Below are 18,695 nucleotides of genomic sequence, written 5' to 3'. Positions count from 1 at the left end.
GTCTATATGCCAAGTTATGTACGAAAACTATTCTTTTTTCCTGGTGGACATCATTTGCCAATATCATTATGCAACTTACATATATCTTTTTTTTTTTTTAAAGATTCATCCATTCACTTGAGAGAGGGGGAGAGAGTAAGTGTGAGCGGGAGGAGAGGAGCAGAGGGAGAGGGACAAGCTAACTCTGCTGAGCGGGGAGCCCGATGTGCGGCTGATTCCATGACCATGAGATCACAACCTGAGCCAAAACCAAGAGCTGGACGCTTAACTAACTGAGCCACCCAAGTGCCCTGCCACTTATATATCTCTGTTAAAACACTTGGATATACAATTAATAAAATCTGACTTTTGATTATTTTTAAGTGTGCAGTGTATAGATAAGTAGTTCTTTGTTTAACCTACCAACTGCTTATAACATAGTAGGCAGAGCCCTGACATTTCAGAAAAATTTTACAGACTGATAATATATACGGAAGTATTTCCTTGAAAAAAAAAATGAGATCAGGCTCTGTAAACTTTAAGCAAAATAATCTGAAGAAAACACCAAGATTCAAAAACCATAGATTAATGTTAAATATACAGCATGTGAAATACATTAGAATTATACCATACTTCTCTCATGAGCTAAAAATAAAGAGGATATAGCACAGAGGGAGCTTAAATTACATTTACAAAAGGTAGAACGATAAAGTGGGACACTGGAATGAGGAAGGTATTCTTGTCCTAGGTCAAAAGAACATTTTGAAACCGCTAAGAGTTACTGAAAATTTCTTTAAAGTAGGCAAAAAAAGTTAAGAAGAATTGTTCAGGTGTCCAACACTGCATCTATTGCAATGGTGTTTACATTACTTTGAACCTTTTGATGGCGGTGATTCTTTGGAATTTAGAAGGTAAAGAGAGGTGAGAATAAAAGGAAGGAGGAAGGGAGAGGTTGAAAGTGAGAGAGAAAGAAAAACAGATTAAGGGGAAGCTTCCACTTAGACGGACTGGAAATTGTGTGCAAGTATTTTTCTTTTCTGTTGTTATAATATCTAGGTCTCCAACTGGCATTTGGTATGTTGGAGCAAGTGCTACAGATAAATGCTTGTGTCCCCTGGAATTCAAATGGTGAAGTCTTAGTCTTCAGAGTGATGGTATTTGGAGGTGAAGACTTTGAAGGTAATTATACCTAAGGTCTTGAGGGTGGAGTCCTATGATGGGATTAGTGCCTTTACAAGAAGATAAAGAGACCAGAGCTCACTTTCTTCCTCACGTGAGGAGACAGTAAGGAGACAGTAGTCTGAAACCAGGAACAGAGCCCTCACCAAAAATCTGACTGTGCTGGCACCCTGATCTTGAATTTCCAGCCTCCAGAACTGTGAGAAATAAATGTTTATTATTTAAGCCACTTCAATCTATGGTATCCTGTTACAGCAGTCAGAAGAGGTTGACATAGCCAGGACTACTCAACACTTAGAAAGAATGGCCTTGTGCAGAATGAAAGTCGTATTCCCATTGTCCTCATTAAGAAATTCTGCATCTTAATTAAAGTGAGTAAACTGGACTTTTGTAAACATTCCTTACTCAAGAGCTAAACACTTGAGATGGAATAGAAAACAGTGATTAAAATAAGAAAACCAAATTAGCCTTCTATTTCTATGAACAGTTTAACGTAATAGGCTATGATTTAGGCCTATGCCTATATGTTAATTTGACATCTTCACCGAATTATGTATTTCCCACTTATTAGGCAGGTAAAAATATTTTGTAAAAATTTTGCAGAATTTGTTTCTGAATTATTTAATAATAATGAAATCAAAATTCTATGCTCAAAGGCTGAAATTAACAGAATATTGTAATACTGCCTGAATGTAATCCTTCTAGAAATTAAAAAATATATATATTCAACCTATTTAAGAGAATTGTTCATGTTTTTCAGAACTCCTTCTGAATTGGCCATTCCCAAAATAAAAATTCATTTTTATGGGTCAAAGACATTGTAAGTAGTAAATTCACACTGCACCATATAATAAAGTAGGACTTCACTCCCTCAAGACAGGGAATACTTTAAGTTTGGGCAGAGAACTACTATCAGAGAGCAAGGAAATAAATTTCATGTTCCCACCGCCATCCTCCAATAAACAATGTAAGAATAACATAAAAATAGCTAACTAGAGTCTAACCTTAGTTTTTCTACCACCCTTGGAGAGAAGCACATTTACAAAGAAAAGATCTCTGTTCACCTTCAAAGCACAATACTTTGATATTTTCCACACAATCATTCTTTCTTAAAAGGGAATCACTGTCAAAGGAATCTTTCCAGCCGTGAGTCCTTCCCTTGTAGCCCATAGTAGGTAGAGGCTGTCGCACATAAATTACATCGATGTAAAGAAGAGACTGTCCTCTTAGAGACCCCATTGTGGGTGGCAGAATTCTTTGCTCAGCTTTTTTTCTGAATTTCAGCTTTTCAGAGCATTGAGTATCAGAGGAACAGAATACATATATGTGCAATACAGTGTCGCAGGGATGGAAAATAGGCCAAGTTATAGATTAGAGTAAGGTTTGTTTAAAATAAAAAAGGTATTGTGACTATATGCTAATATCCTTCCTCTCATGGGCTGCTTATACACACCTGCTTGGCATAAACACTTCTAAACACAATTAAAACTTGTTATCTTACTTAAAACTGTATTTGCTTATAGCTTGAATTCCCATCTTTCTCTTTCTCTTTATTCTCATTAGTCTTCACAGGTCATCTACAGAGACAGAAATGGTACCTGCCTTTCCTGACCTCAAAAGGATACTGTGAGTCCTTCTCAATTATTACACTGTATCCTTTTTTGTGCTTTTTTTGGATACTGCCATTATTAACCAGACAATATTTCCCACCCTTACTGGAGATTATCCAATTCTCCTGCTCCAGAGTCCATGAAACTGTGAATCTCAACAGAAAACTGCCAGAATAGCTACGAATCAATCGGTAAAGACTATCATCTGAGGTTGTCAACCATGAATCAGACGTCATGTCTATGACACTTCAATGGGCTTTTGCAATAGTGAAAAGATTCATCTCAATCCTAAGAATTAAGATAACTTAGATGTTATTTTTTAAAAATCCACTTTGCCTTGGGGCCCCTGGTGACTCAGTTGGTTAAGTGTCTGCCTTCAGCTCAGGTCCTGATCCGGGATCCTGGGATTGGGCCCTGCCCCCACCCATTCCCTCCTCTCACTCCCTGCTCAGCAGGGAGCCTGCTTCTCCTTCTCCCTCTGCTGCTCCCCCTGCTTGTGTGTGGGGGCTCTCTCTCTCTGCTAAATAAATAAAATCTTTTTAAAATCCTCTCTGCCTTGTTAATTCTTCTAGACAGGGACTGTGTCTCATATTTACTTTCTATCGCTCTCCTGAAGACCTACAATGTGTGCTGTGTGTCGTGAACACAATCACCCTGCTCTTAAGGCTTTGGTTAGTCTCTTAAAATGTTTGTTATTTTTGCTTTTGTTGTTCTGTTCATCATTAGTTCTCAGCGAGCGGAGAGGGAAATAGGAAAGGAAGAAACACAGGTCATTAGAGGAGTTTGAGACTGGTTGGAAGAAAGTGGAATAAAATCTCAGGGAGCAAGTGTGCAGAGGCGAGAAGAGAGTGTTAATGAAAGGGAGAGAGTTTTATGAGAAGTTCTTATCAAACCTCTCAATTGCTCTGCTGCATGCTCCCAGTTCTAGATTATTTTTCATCATCTCCACGTCTTTACATATGTAACATTCACTAATATTGATCAAGAAGATTCAAGGGGAATTCTGGGCTTAGTTGGTAGCACATTTCATTTGTATAATCGCAAACCATGTCCCTTCAGATGTTTTTCATCTCTTGACTTGAATTTGCTGTATGTTTATAACTGGCCTCCCTGCTTTTGGGCTTCATGCTGCCATCAGGATGATCCAGTAGCAAAAGTCCCTCACATCTCTTCATCCGCAAAGTCATGTGAACCTCTTTTGAAAGTCATGTAAACCCCTCAGGATGGGCTCTCCACTTCTCTCAAGCCCCGGTTCTCGCCATAGTCAAAGACCAGCTGTTCATGTCTTTGCACATTTAGTCTTATGTTCCCTAAAAAGCTGCAGGAGAAAAGGAGTTTTTCTGGAATTGTTTCTTTCATACTGGCTATCTATTAAACAATATATATATTTTTTTAAACCCAACTCAGATATAACTTCCTCTGGCAAGATTTTTCTGACTCAGTTTCTCTCTAGATATATTAAATAACTTTCACTTTCTCTAATCTGCAAAATATAGCAACAGATGCGCATAAGTCATTTTATAGCCTTGTGCTGTTAGGTCCGTAATCAAAGGAGCGAGACTGATAAAAAGCGAAGGTCAAGCAAAGCTTTATTTTGCGCCAAGCATCGAGAATCAAACCAACCCGTCAGGGTCACCTCTTATAGAGAGGGTGATCCCTCCCTGCCTTACCGACTAACTTTTAAAGAGCAAAGGCCATGTGATTGAGCCTGGCCACACACAGGTGGCCAATGAGATTGTAACACACAGAGAAAGCTGCACAGTCACGCTAGGTCACACACAAGTGGCCAATTAAATCATAATTTACCCTATAGTAGATATTTGAACTAGACTATCACCTTGGTCAGCACTGGCACCCAAAAGACAGGGCTGAGGACTCCTTAGTAGCTAGGGAGACAGTATGCATGCCCCACTGATTGGATGTCTCCACCTGGCCTGACCCGCCCTTGTATTTGGGGTTTGTTACCTGGGACTGGTTTCCGGGATTTGCTTTTAAGTAAGTCCCCTGGGAGGGGCGCAGGGTCAGTTTAAGTTTTACTACATAAACAACAAAATCACTATTTAACCGGATGGAATCACTTTAGCTAAATAGGCCCTTACAGTGCTTATATGTCTATCTGCCTCATAAACTAGTAAGCTTCTTAATATATATTCCTAGAATTGTGATTTTCCCAGAACTTGAGAGAGAAAGCTACTTAGATGGAATCTGACAAAATTATGATATCATTATCACTGCTGATAATGATGTACAGAAACATCTAATAAGAAAGATACTCTCCCTCCTAGGAATTATTTCTAGATTTCCCAGTTTCCTAATAGTGAGCTATAATATTCATAATATAGATTATTTTTGTTACAAACCTTTTTCTGATAAAATATCATAAAAATAAATAAATAAAATGCTCTGAACAACTACTCTGCTTTATTCTGTGTTTATAAATCAAAATATTAGAACATTAACAGAACTATCTGTTATTTATTTTCTAATAATTGTGGTCTCTCAATTTTTAGTAAGAATGTATAACTACTTTTATTTTTACTGGGTAAAGTTATCAATTATAATGTTTCAGCACTTTGAGCCTTACATTAAAATCCATCCCCCAGAGATCAGTGTTCAGATATGAATAACAAGAGGAAAAGTCCTCCCCAGAAAGAAATGGAAATAGCATCGCAACTGGTAGATTTAAAACAAATTACAAAGAACCTCACATTTTCTGTTCCAGTGCCTCATTGCTTAATTGAACTCTCAGAATCTTTTCACTGACAATAAGTGAACCTAAGCGGGAACAATATTCACAAAAACAAAGAACAGGTATCAGAAGCAAGCTTGCTACTGCTAATAACCTTAAACCTCATGATTTAGCAGTGTGTGGGTGTGTGTTTGATATTCAGTGAAATTCAGTTTTTAGAAATTTGTGGGATGAGAATCTTTTTATGCCCTATGTGTTATGTTTGGATGGATGGAAAATTATACAACTTGCTCTGATCACAGAATTGCTATTAGTGTATACTCAAAAGTTTATTCAAGGAGTTCAGTATCTTACAGCTTCAAATAACAAGTTATACAATTTTTTTAAAAGATTTTATTTATTTATTTGACAGAGATCACAAGGAGGCAGAGAGGCAGGCAGAGAGAAGAGAGAGAGAGGAGGAAGCAGGCTCTCTGCTGCACAGAGAGCCCGATGTGGGGCTGGATCGCAGGACCCTGGGATCATGACCTGAGCCAAAGGCAGAGGATTTAACCCACTGAGCCACACAGGCGCCCCTAGGTTATACAATTTAAAGTGGCAAAAATACTGAGAAACTTATTATCCTCTAAGAGGTATCAAGCAGGAGGAGAATTCTAATGGTGTGTACTTTTTTCTCTGCTTTTTTCAACACAGTTATATTTTCCTTATTAAGCACAAGTCAGAAAAAGCAGTTTTCTGCATCATATGCAGACATGACTATGCCTGTGAAAAAGAGAGATGACCTTTCCTTCCTTGAGTCTCCTTTTACTGAGAAGTTTCCCCAGAACCCACAGGCAGACTGCCCATCAGAGCTCACTGATGAGGATCAGGTCATATGCCCTTGCCTGGCCTCAAGGGAGGCCAGGAAAAAATGTTCTGACATCTTCCATCTTTATAAAGGTACAATGACTCTGCCAACAGAATAAGAAGTCAGGTGGAAGATGGCTTAAATGTATCAAATAATATAAAGTTGATAATCAAGCATAGTACTCAGTATTAAATATAGACAGTAATTTATTTCAATACTGTTGTACTTATTTTGATTTCATTGACTTCTAGAACCATTTAATGCACATTAGTAAAGACAACGTTTTAGATGACTATGAATAGCAATAGGAACTTGGAAAACTTAGTTTTGTTTTCAAATAAATTCCTGTAGCATTTATTGTTATTAGCTCTCAACAGTAAATCACCCTTCTACAGTCTACTTTCTGAAGCTGAGACTTGAATTAGAAGCTCTACTTTTCCTTCTCCTGCTGGCTTCCTGTTTGGCTCTGCAATTAGAGGGCACTAGGGAGAGAGTGGAAGGCTGGAAGAGCACAAAGGGACTTCCTCAGTCCTATTTGCTTTCTGTGCCTGTATTTCTGCTTGTTATTCCCATGTACCCTAAAGACACGTTTTCACCCTGCCATGCAGAGCATTCTGGTAGCAGCTGCTGATTGCAGCTTTTCCAATGCTCACCAGCATTGGAACCAGCCGGTGTTCGTTTTCAGCAACACCAGCACTAGCTGGCTAGACTTAAGGTTTAAGTGCCAGCTTTGGGGGCAATTCCTTTGGGTCAGAGACTAGAAACCAGCACCAGTCAAGCAGTAAGCCTTCATCACACCTCCTTTACATGTCTAAGTTTTAATCGTCTCCCACTCTGTTTTGTTCCCCTCAGTCTGAGGGGAGGCTGCTTCCCCTACAGGTGCTGCCTCCATGGTACCTTAGTTTAGTACTCCCCTTTGGCCTTTCCAGTTCTTCAGTATCTAGTCATCAATTCTTTATCAATTCTTTAATACAGTAAATCTATTCTTTTTTAAGGGAGGTTACAGGTTTTAAAATTTTTTTATCTAAAGAACCCTGTATTATTTCATCTTTTCTTACGTCCTTATAATCATGTCCACATCCTGTTTTACTTCAACATTGAGATGCCATATTGGTTTCCATAACTTTCAAGGGTGGGATGTTTTTGTTTGCATCTCTTCACCCCCGTTATCACAATCTTTAAAAAAAAAATTCTAACCCCAAATCTATGTGCTAGGGTAGCAGACATATTTAAGTTCTTTAACCATTTTCTTCTATTAAATTTCCTTCTATTAAATTTAATATATACCCTATATGTACGTTTCTCTAAGTTCTCAAGTCATGACTTTGAAATTAAGACATACCTAAAAAGCTATGGCTAGCAAAAGATGGAAAATGGCGTCAAGAGTGGAGAAAAAAAGGGAGACAGTGATTTTTTTGGAAACAGAGGAACAGTAGGATATCGGGGGGGACAAGAAAAGGACAAGCGGTGGTAGCAACAGTAAGAGATGTCGGTGGTGATGGAATATGACCCTGGTTATTTTTTTAACTAAATGGAAAAGGAAGGCTATAAGGTTTGGCATTGTGCTTTATGACAGATGAGGACATGATGACCCTTCCAGAATGTCCAGATTGACCTAGACCATCTAATTTGGGACTACCTGGAACTCATTTCAGGAAGATAGAACACTCAAGAAAGCTTAATGATCCGCCCTCAAAGACTAACTGGATGAATTCAAACTCAAAGAGGGAAACATCTTTCAAATTCACTTTAAAAGCTTTCAAAAATTTTATTTAAAGCTAAAAAGCAGAAGGAGCAAGATTATAGTCAGACAAATACTGTGAAATATTTGGGGCAAGAATTAGGGTGAAGTGGGGAGGAAGAGAAGGATTGCCAGATTTGTTACCTAAGGGGTATAATTATCCCCACAACATATTTCCCAAGAACTTTTCAATCTTTAAGCTTTCTGCCTCTCTGCTTTCAAAAGCCAGCCTAGATATAGTCTTCTAAGTGTGTGATGCAGAGGAAATGTGAGATGTATCACTGATTACTTTGAGTTCCCAACTGTCCTATTTTTATAGCTATCTATAGCTATGTAGTTGACAATAAACTATTTCATAAATGTCAGCCACTTCCCACAAGTTTTAAATTGCTTGCTTCCTACCTGTGGAAACACTTAAGGAAATGACTTTAATTTTTTTTTCTAAGTTGATTTTTTTTCTAAGTTAATCCCTAATTGTAGCATTCAGAGAAATGTGATTTTTATAAAACTTTTTCAAAGAGTGACTTTAAAGAATGTGCTAATTTATTTTTTTGCTCTTACTTCTCTTTTTTTTGTTGTTATTAAGTTTTTCTTTCTTTAATTCCAGTTTGTTAACATATAGTGTAATATTAGTTTCAGGTGTACAATGTAGTGATTCAATACTTCCATATACCCGGTGCTCCTCACAGCAAGTGAACTCTTAATCCCCTTCACCTGTGGCCCCCATGCCCCCACCCTCTTCTGGTAACCATCAGTTTGTCCTCTATAGTTAAGAGTCTGTTTCTCAGTTTGCTTCTCTCTCTCTCTTTGTCCCCTTTGTTTGGTAACCTACTTATTAAACTGAAACTTTCTTAGTAGGTAGAATAACAATTTTTGTTTGTTTGTTTTAAACTGAGGATTAGCAGTAGACTAATCAAGCCATCTCTGCAAATCTGGAATAGAGTTGAGGTCTAGTCCCTCCTTTTTTGGTAGGGTACCCCTATCTGGAGCATCCCTGTTGGGCAACCTTTTTATTCCTTACTTGGTATAACTCCAATAGGTGGAAAAGTCTGATGCTGAGAGCATTCATTTCTCAGTCACTGAATGAGAACAGACTTCTGTCAGTCAGCTACCTGAGGTATCACTAAACTGAAGCATGCCCACTGTGATAAGCCAAAAGAATCAAGAGCTGACCTAAATGAATGGAGGCAACCAGAAAGAGCATATTGAAGAAGGTGTGTTTTGAATAACAGGAAAAGAATTAAGTGATAGTAGGAGAGCAGAAAAGAATCTCATGAATGGGATCAAGTTATAAAGCTTTGTTTCATATGAAATGAATAGAAAAATGATAGTAAGGATGTTTCACCAAATGTATCAGTTTCTAGAAAGGCAAAATGGAATAGTGACTTCCTATTTTGATAAATTTTCAGTTACTTTTTTGGTAACTAGTTACTGAGCGGTGACTGTTGTCAATTGTTTTTGATTTTAGTATTTAGCTGAGGAGTAGACACCTACTTAGAAATTTGCAACATCTGATATAGCTCTACATGCATGTGTGGAGTCTGAAGTTGCTTGTCCTTTTCCCTCTCTTTTGAATATTGCTCTGACTTCCAGGCTTCATCTTATTTAGTCTTTTCGACAACTCTGTTAGGTTGAATATTATGCTCGTTTTCCATGAGGAAACTGAGGCTCAGAAGTGTTTAGTGATTGGGGCCAAGCTCACATCTAGAAACTGAACCCAGTTCTGTCTGAATCCCAAAGTACTCTTAGCTGTCATACTAGCTGCCCGCCTGATTTGGGTAAAGTGATGGTGGGCCACTGCAAGCATGTTTGCTTACCTAGATAATCTACTGCATGTGGTAATGAGGAATGAAGTTTTTAAATGGGTATTTAAGAAAGACGGAAAACTGCCATTACGGAACTCAGAAGGGACAAGGTGAAAACAGGGACTGCAAAAGAGAATTCTAGACCTATTTTTAAGGACAGGAACAGGAAGCAACTAGAAATGGTTTGGTTTGGTTGGGTTGGTTGGTTTTGTTTAAGAAAGCCCAACAGGAGCAGTCACAGCATGGTAGGGAGCAGGTCTAAGTTCATGGGCAGTAGAAGGAAGGCCCAGCTGAAGTTACGAAGGTGAATGTGAGGGGAGAAAGTCACGGAAGAGTTAAAAAATCATTGCCAAATTGACAAGCTTAGGAAACCGGGGACGGTAACTATACTGTATTTGATGAAAAATCTGAAATGGAGTGGTTATTTGGGGTATGGTAAGAGGATGAATTTGAAATTCAATACTCAGATAATCAGGAGCTGCATTGTGTACTTAAGAGTAAAATTCCAAGGCAGCCTCTCTGCTTAGCTCCAACCCCAATTCAAACTTTTTATGCCCCACTACAGCAAAAAGACCAAACCACTTTTACAGGAAGGAATAATTTGGAAAGACTAGGCTATAAAGCCAATTGAACTTGGTCTACACCAAGCTCAATTGTGGATTTCCTTAGACCACAGGTCTGCTATCTCTAGCCATCTTACGCAGATTGCAAAAACTGTTTCCTTTCCATCAATGATATATAGGCTAGTTCAATGTCAGAGTCCCGCCCTCTTTTCTTCCTTCTCTCCCTCCCTTCCTTCTTCCCTCCCTCCTGTTTTGATTGGGGGTAAAATTCATAGAACATATGCTTTGGTCACTTGTGGCTGGTTTCTCAAGATATTGAATGATGATTTTAGTTATATAATTGACTCCAAACAAAAGAATATAGTTCAATTCTGGATATATTTTATAGATTTGTCTCTTTTTAAAAAAACTTTCTGGGGCACCTGGGTGGCTCAGTGATTTGAGCCGATGCCTTCTCAGGTCACAATCTCAGGGTCCTGGGATCGAGTTCCGAAACGGGCTCTCTGCTCAGCAGGGAATCTGCTTCCCTCTCACTCTCTCTGCCTGCCTCTCTGCTTACGTGTCATTTCTGTCAAATAAATAAATAAAATCTTAAAAAAAAAACCCACAACTTTTTAAAAAAGTTTATTTATTTATTTATTTATTTATTTATTTGTTTGACAGAGATGACACGTAGGCAGAGAGCCAGGCAGAGAGAGGGAAAAACAGGCTCCCCACTGAGCAGAGAGCCTGATGCCAGGCTTGATCCCAGGACCCTGAGATCACGACCTGAGCTGAAGGCAGAGGCTTAACCCACTAAGCCACCCAGGCACCCCGAGATTTGTCTCTTTAACACAGATAAACATTTCCCCTTGGGCTTCACCCCATTTGTTCAAAGAATGATTTGTTCTGACTTTATATTCAATGAATGAATCACCAAAGTGTTCCAGCACATATTTGACACCATTAAATAGATGGGAAGGTTTTTACCAGTGGAGCCTGTTTTATCTAGGCAAACTTTTCCTTATTAATTCAATCCAACAAGTGCCTGAAAATTACATTTTTGTGTAAATGTGGGTGGATAGTTTCCATCATTAACTTATAAAACTTCATTCTCCTTAAAAACATTAACTTATATTTCTTCCCTAAAAAAATAAAATTGTCAGAATTTTTCACTTGAATTCCCGTATTTCTTGTCTTGAAAGAAAAATCAATAACCTCTGTGCTCCCAGATCTATATTTATCACATTCTACTTTCCTCCAATTCCCTACCAAACAACAAAAACAATAGAAAAACAAACTCAAGAAATGGAAAGAACGAGAGAAGAATGACTGTAAGCCCCAAAGTCTGATTTGATTTCATAATAATGGGAAATTATTTTAACAGACTTATGGCATTATATAGGAGGACTGCATCTTTCAGTGTGTGAGCAATCAAGAGAAAAGATAAATGTATTCAATGTACTGTCTACAAAGCATTTTTTTAAAGATTTTATTTTTCAGTTATCTCTTCACCCAACGAGGGGCTCACACCCACAAACCAAGATCAAGAGCTGCACCAAATGAGCTAGCCAGGCACCCCTGTATGCTAAACTATTTATGTGCAGTATCTCATTTAATCCTTACAATCAACCGTATGAGTAGGGTTACTATTCACACTTTACAAATGAGGAAACACTAAACTTAGTTAAATAATTTGGCTAGGGTATGAGGTACAGTTTAATTCAAACTAATCCCTGAATAAAGGCAGTGTCTGAGTTTTAAACCAACGACTGTGCAATATCCTGCCTATGTTACTATACCCGTCATGTTGTGTAGTCTGGGATATATGGGTAGTGTAGTAGTGTGGGTAAGCCTATTTGCTAGTTTTCTGTCTTGTCACCAACTTCCTTGAGTTAGAAAGTTATATTTCCTCAGAAAATAGTTCTTGAAGATGAGACTTTTTTTTCTCCCTTTGCAGCAGAATCTAATCCTCTGGGTTGATGAGAACAATCTGACAGCTCATGTGGAGGCTGGTATCACAGGACAGGAGTTGGAAAGACAGGTAGGTTATTTCCTTTAATTAAGATTTGCAAAGCATTTCTTACTGTTTTGCTGTAAATGCTATGGCTGGTTACAGACATGCACTTGTTAAGGGACGATTCTGTGCAAAGAAAAGATTACCAAGCATTACACTACTGCTGTCAATTCATACTTACGGCAACTGCCTCCAGGATTTGTTTAACAGCATCTGCAGCATCTCGTTCACTATAATACCCCTTCTCCACAATCCTAAAAAGAAAACCAGGAAATGCTTCTCAGACACATGGGTTCAGGGGAGTGGATTTTTTTTTTTTAAAGAAGTTAACTGAATTAACGTTAAGGAAGATGCATCTGAACAATTGCAACATGTCAGCGTAACACCAGGGGAAATATTTCCATAAATTGATACTATTTAGGAAAATGAAACACATTTATTTTGCCTAGGCTTGAACTGTCCATCCTGTCTGAGGACAAGAGAAAAAAAAATCTTTTTAAACTCTGTATTGAGAATCATGTTAAATATATACCAAGTAGACAACACACCATGAAACATCCCTTGTAATTTTTACACAGCTTCAATTAACTCATGGCCAGTGTTGTTTTATCTATCCAATCAATTATTTCCCATCCTATTTTTTTATCATAAAGCAAATATTTGGCATCACATAATTTCACTCATAAATAAGGTGTTGTCTCTAAAAGTATAGAGGACTTGAGACATAACTATAATGTTATTATCATACCTATAAATTATAATTCCTTAATATTTTCAAATATACAGTGTTTCAGATTTCCAACTGTCTTGGACATGTTGAAATTTGTTTGTTAGAAGACATATCCAAATAAGGTCCATATAATTTGACTAGTCCTTCTTTCTCTTCTCTTCCTTTTACCTGGAGCTCCTTGCTGCTCCTTCCTTCCCCTAATGCTCTCCTCTTTCTCCACTTGGCTTTCTTTCTTTCTTTTTTAGGATTTTATTTATTCATTTGACAGACAGAATTCACAAGTAGGCAGAGAGGCAAGCAGAGAGAGACAGGGGGTGGGGGGAGCAGAGCAGGCTCCCCGCTGAGCAGAGAGCCTGATGTGGGGCTCAATCCCAGGGGCCTGGGATCATGACCTGAGCCAAAGGCAGAGGCTTTAAGCCACTGAGCCTCCCAGGTGTGGGTTTCTCCAGCTGGCTTTCTATTCCAGATAAATGACTTCCTCTTTTTGCATGGATCTGGACAAGGAAAGTTTCTTTTCCTTTAAGGGATCTTTCTTTTAACTTAAATCTTTCCCATTTTAATTCCGGGAATGTTTTCCTGAATTAAAATGCTTTGTATGTGTTTTCTTCCATCACTTTGGTTTTCTTTTTTGGGGGTGTGTATTGTGAGTTTTTCTACTTTTGATTTATATTGTTCTTCTATGAATTTCTTAAGTTTAGTATTAAGTAATGTTAACTTTAATTTTCTGTAAATCATGTTATACTTTTATCTGTTTTGTGGGCATATCATCCTGACATGCTGATTTTCTATGCTCTTATAATCATTTTTATTGCAATTAATGGAGACACCTGTCTGTTGTTGCTTATTTTTAAGCAAAGTTGGTTTTCTTAACCATTTTGAAAGAGTGATGGGTCAGGCTATCTTTTCTAGTTTCATGGCCCTTGACTGATTGTTTTCATGAAGCATTCAAAATTATGACCTCATACTTTCTGAGATCTCTTCTCTTCTATCTGAAACTTCATTCCCTTGCCTCTACACATCTCTGCTCTGGTTATTGGAGTCTCTTTTCAGCAGTTTCTCCTAATGTACACAAGGCGGCTTCATATATTAGTTTCAGGAGTTCATAGGGCCTTAACTGCATTAGTTTCTTCAGACCTTATTGTGGGTGTAGCCCTTGTGCTTCTCAGAAATTTGGGTGGCAAAAAGCTCTCACAATTTCAGCTGTTCTTATATTGGCCCATTCTGCTTCCCAATGATATGGAGACTTTGGAGATTTGAGTGTTCTCCTATTCTTAGGTTCATCAGTGTCTTCTTGGATCCTCTAACATAGATGCTAATACCATGAAGCTCCTGCAATCATTATTAGTTTGTCCTCATTCACATGTTTTCTAGGCTTCATGGGGAAGCCTTGTCACCTGGTTTTGTTATAGATATTGTCTATTAAGTTTTTGTTTCTTCTGTCCTATATAGGGATACTTCGGAAGACTGGAAAACCACACTGTTGCTGTTTCTTTCTTCCCAAAATTTCAAGAGAAAACACATTTTTGACAACACCAAAGATTACCAACTTGCATAAGATGTTTTCAGCTGACAGAAGGTTTATTGTGAAAAGTCTGACAAAGGTCAATTCAAAACATGTAAGAGTCAAACTTGAACATTTTTTATAGCTTTGCAATGAAATTTTTTAGAGTGTTAATATCTTAAATAGCACATTTATTTTTTAGAAAGTATCTTCCATTCTTTTTTTTAATGTTGTGGTAAGAAGTTATAAGTTCTTGAAGTAGTTGGTATTAGAAGCTGGAATTAAAAATCTATAGACTCTTTCCAAAATAGGGGATGGATGATGAGGAAAAGCAGAAAAAAACAGATATAAAATAATATATAAGGGGGCGCCTGGGTGGCTCAGTGGGTTAAGCCGCTGCCTTCGGCTCAGGTCATGGTCTCAGGGTCCTGGGATAGAGTCCCACATTGGGCTCTCTGCTCGGCGGGGAGCCTGCTTCCTCCTCTCTCTCTCTGCCTGCCTCTCTGCCTACTTGTGATTTCTCTCTGTCAAATAAATAAATAAAATCTTTAAAAAATATATATATAAGAAGATACCTTAACAGCCATAATAATCAAGATTCCAAAAAATTTCAATTATTTTTTCCATTCAATTATTCAGAACATTGTCAAGAAACACCAACTCATTATCTTTTCAAAATATGAAAGATGGAATATTCTTCCTCACCTTTTTATTTATTGAATACTTGTTATGAACCACATTTCAAATAAAATGTGAAAGTAGGTTACAGTATTCAGGGAATCATTATTAATTAGTTTTTGAAAATCAGTTTTCATACAATGTTTCAAGATTACAAATTCTTCCAATTCATGATTAAGTAGAGGACTTACTAAACAGTTAATTAAAAGAAATTACTTGTACTATACTTTCTGAACATTTTAAAATTAAGCATGAGAGAAGAGGAAAAGAAGGACTACTGTGTCAGGGTAGGTTGAGAACTTTGGCTACAACTACATCGTCTCTTGCATTTTGTTCTAAATGTGGATTTTGCAGTACATCCATCAACCAACTCAAATGTAATTAATGTCTCCTTTGTGTGTGTGGCACCTGCACTCTCAGCAGCTTGGCTTTCCCCAGTCCTTTTAAAGGAGAGGAGTTGTTACAAAAATGACGAGAAGGAATGGCCAATAGTTAACTTTCTTTCCACCTCCCATTCTCTCCAGAAGAGGATAAAATTAGTTACTTCTGGCCTGCAAAAAACAGGGTGGATTTTCCCCATGGCCACTCACCAAGGCTAGAGTTTTATTACAACTGCTTTGTGGTGCCTCCTCTAGGGGTGCTCCTCATGGCTTAGTCTACATAAGCACTACTCCTTGGGGTTGTACAGAGCCAACTTGCACAACCATGTGCAGCATCTCTGACGAGAAATCCTCCTTGTCTGTTAAATACAGGGGTTCTTATGAACATCCCTACCTCTTAGAGGGGCAATGCTTCACACACTAGAGATTGCTCCTTATATTCTGATTTATTATGATTTCTCAAGCTTTGGCCTAAATATGATGTTTATGCATTTTCATTTGGGTATATCTTAGAGTTAAGTGCTTATGTTCAGAATGTGACCTTATGTGTATGTCTAGGGACTGGCTGGGTAAAGGGGTGAATTTTGGGGGGACCTGTTTTTAGGTGGGATAGAGGGAAGAGTAGTAGGTGTAAGAATGGTTGATGGAAATCTCACTAATTCTCCACAATATAAGTTAAGTTAGTAAAATATTTCATCTAGCTAATAAAAAGGATACATTCTAACAGATAGGTCCATTCATTCATCTATTTAGTAAATATTATGGAATACTGTTACATGCTGGGCATTTAGAAATGAACCAGACACAGCCTCTGCACTTATGGGGTTTCTCTTGGTATAAGCAGACAGACAACAATTGACATACTGTGTTAAATGCTATGGCAGAGATATTAGAAAATGACCTGAGAGCTTGTAGAGAGGGCCAGTGATCTATTCTGGTGGCTGTGCAGGGTGGGAAAAGGATTCCAGAGGTAGCTCTATCTCAGCTCAGACCTCAAGGGCACATAAAATTTTTCTAGTTGCAGAAAGGGTAGGGGCTGGGAGTGGGATAGATGTGGAAGAGTAGAGACTGGAGAGGAAGGAGATTGTTCTAAGAAAAAGGACCAGCACTATAGTGAGAATTAGAGACAGTGGAGGGCACAGTCATAACCAACATTTCTGTGAGCCACCTATTTGCTGAATTGGTAAAGAGTAAGATTTGTGGGAAGACTGCGTGGCTCAGTTGGTTAAGTGTCTGCCTGGGACTCAGGTCATGATCCTAGAGTCCTGGGATCAAGTCCTGCCTTGGGCTCCCTGCTCAGTGGGGAGCCTGCTTTTCCCTCTGCCTGCTGCTCCCCCTGCTTGTGCTCTCTCTCTATTTCTGACAAATCAATACATAAAATCTTTTTTTTAAAAAAGTTTAAAAACTGTAAGATTTGTGTCCTGCCCCAGATGAGACTACAGATAGTACAAAAGTTATTAACAAAAACATCACCATAGATGTAATACATGTTATACTAAGGTTTGTACAGCCAAAGGATTTATAAATTCTGTTGTCAGAAATCTCTCTAGAGTAGATATATGGGACAGGAGTACAGAATGCAGGTGCCTTCCCCACCCAATCCCCAAGAACTCCGCTTGCCACAACATGGCCCTTCTTTTAGAACTTAACCACACCTCTTCTAGGCTCCTGCTCAAAGGAATTTTTGTTCCCAGTTGATATGTTCATCAGAGTGTTACAGAGTTAGGTTGATGGAACCCAGATATTCAACTTTAAGTATTCTACCAGTTGAGCTACCACCTAGGCCATTTATGGCTGACTAGAAAGGTCAGTCAATAACAGAGAACTTCTCAAGCTGCAAATGCAGATTTATAATCTACAGCTAAGACTGCAAGTGAAGACATTAGTAATCAAGCAAAGGAAAATGAAGTCTTGCAATCTTTTTCATGTGGGCATGACTATAGTATGTGTGTTTGGCCAATGCCTTCTGCAGGTTATTGTGGGAAAATTCTTAGCCTTCTCACTAGATTGTTGTTTTCATCACCCATAGGACCTAGCTCCAAGCCTTGCTCATAGTAGGCAGTCAGTAAATATTTATAGAATCAATAATAACTGCCAACTGAATAGGTGCCAGAGAAATTTCAGACTGTGGACATGTGAGTAGCTCCTTTGCCTATGTTCCTTCACATGGGGAACAGAGCACTGGACTGGGAAGTGATGCTCATTACAAGTCCACTGGCTATCAATCCAGAGGGAGAGCTACCATAGAGATGCTTCCCTAAGCAAAATGCAACACATACAAAGGTTATTGTTGGTCTTAGGAATACATTCAGAGGATCTCCTGGGTGGCTCAGTTGGTTGGGCGACTGCCTTCGGCTCAGGTCATGATCCCAGAGTCCTGGGATCAAGTCCCACATCAGGCTCCCAGCTCCATGGGGAGTCTGCTTCTCCCTCTGACCTCCCCTCTCATGCTCTCTCACTTTGTCTCTCTCTCAAATAAATGAATAATAATAATAATAATAAAAACCAAATACATTCAGAGTTAGTAACATGATCTTTTTAGAAACTTATTTTAAATAAAATCAAAATGATTCAAATTGAGCAAAATACAGCATTTCTTTCATGAGGCAACAGAATTTTTATGCAAAATTTTAGCTGGAATTAAAAAAAAAAAAAACAAATTGCCATGTGCATAACACCAAGAGTTTAATAGCTTGACACAAAATATACTAATGTCTTCAACTTTTAGGAGCAATGAAATATTCAATTATTGCAAGGGTTTTAGAGCTATAGAAAATAGGATAATTCTGGTTGATATTTTTGGTTTTTATACTTAAACATAGTTATTGCTCTATTTCTCCTCAGATTTAGCAAACTAATTTCTTTTTAATGCTCTATAAAATAATAAGAAAGCAGTTAAGATGTTTCCAGCATCTTAAGATTGTTTTCAAAGGCCCAGGGCCATGACGTTTGCTGCTATGCAGCAAAATTTCTCATCATTCTACTGTGAACTGGGCT

At 38.2% G+C, this 18,695-nt stretch overlaps 1 protein-coding gene across 6 annotated transcripts in view; it reads right to left on the bottom strand.

Moving 5' to 3' along the window:
• The window catches only part of CAMK4 (calcium/calmodulin dependent protein kinase IV), a 241,101-nt gene that overhangs the window by 72,611 nt on the left and 149,795 nt on the right, over positions 1-18,695 (bottom strand). For all 6 annotated transcript variants that reach the window (XM_059175644.1, XM_059175645.1, XM_059175647.1 and 3 more), the window contains exon 6: positions 12,591-12,663. In XM_059175644.1, coding sequence (XP_059031627.1) covers positions 12,591-12,663 — 73 coding nt within the window. The remainder of the gene's footprint in view (positions 1-12,590; positions 12,664-18,695) is intronic.

The sequence above is a fragment of the Mustela lutreola genome, chromosome 5 (genome assembly GCF_030435805.1).
Source record: "Mustela lutreola isolate mMusLut2 chromosome 5, mMusLut2.pri, whole genome shotgun sequence".
Lineage (NCBI taxonomy): Eukaryota > Metazoa > Chordata > Mammalia > Carnivora > Mustelidae > Mustela > Mustela lutreola.
The sequence above is the reverse complement of the archived record's forward strand: the minus strand, read 5'-3'. Positions and strand labels throughout refer to the sequence as shown.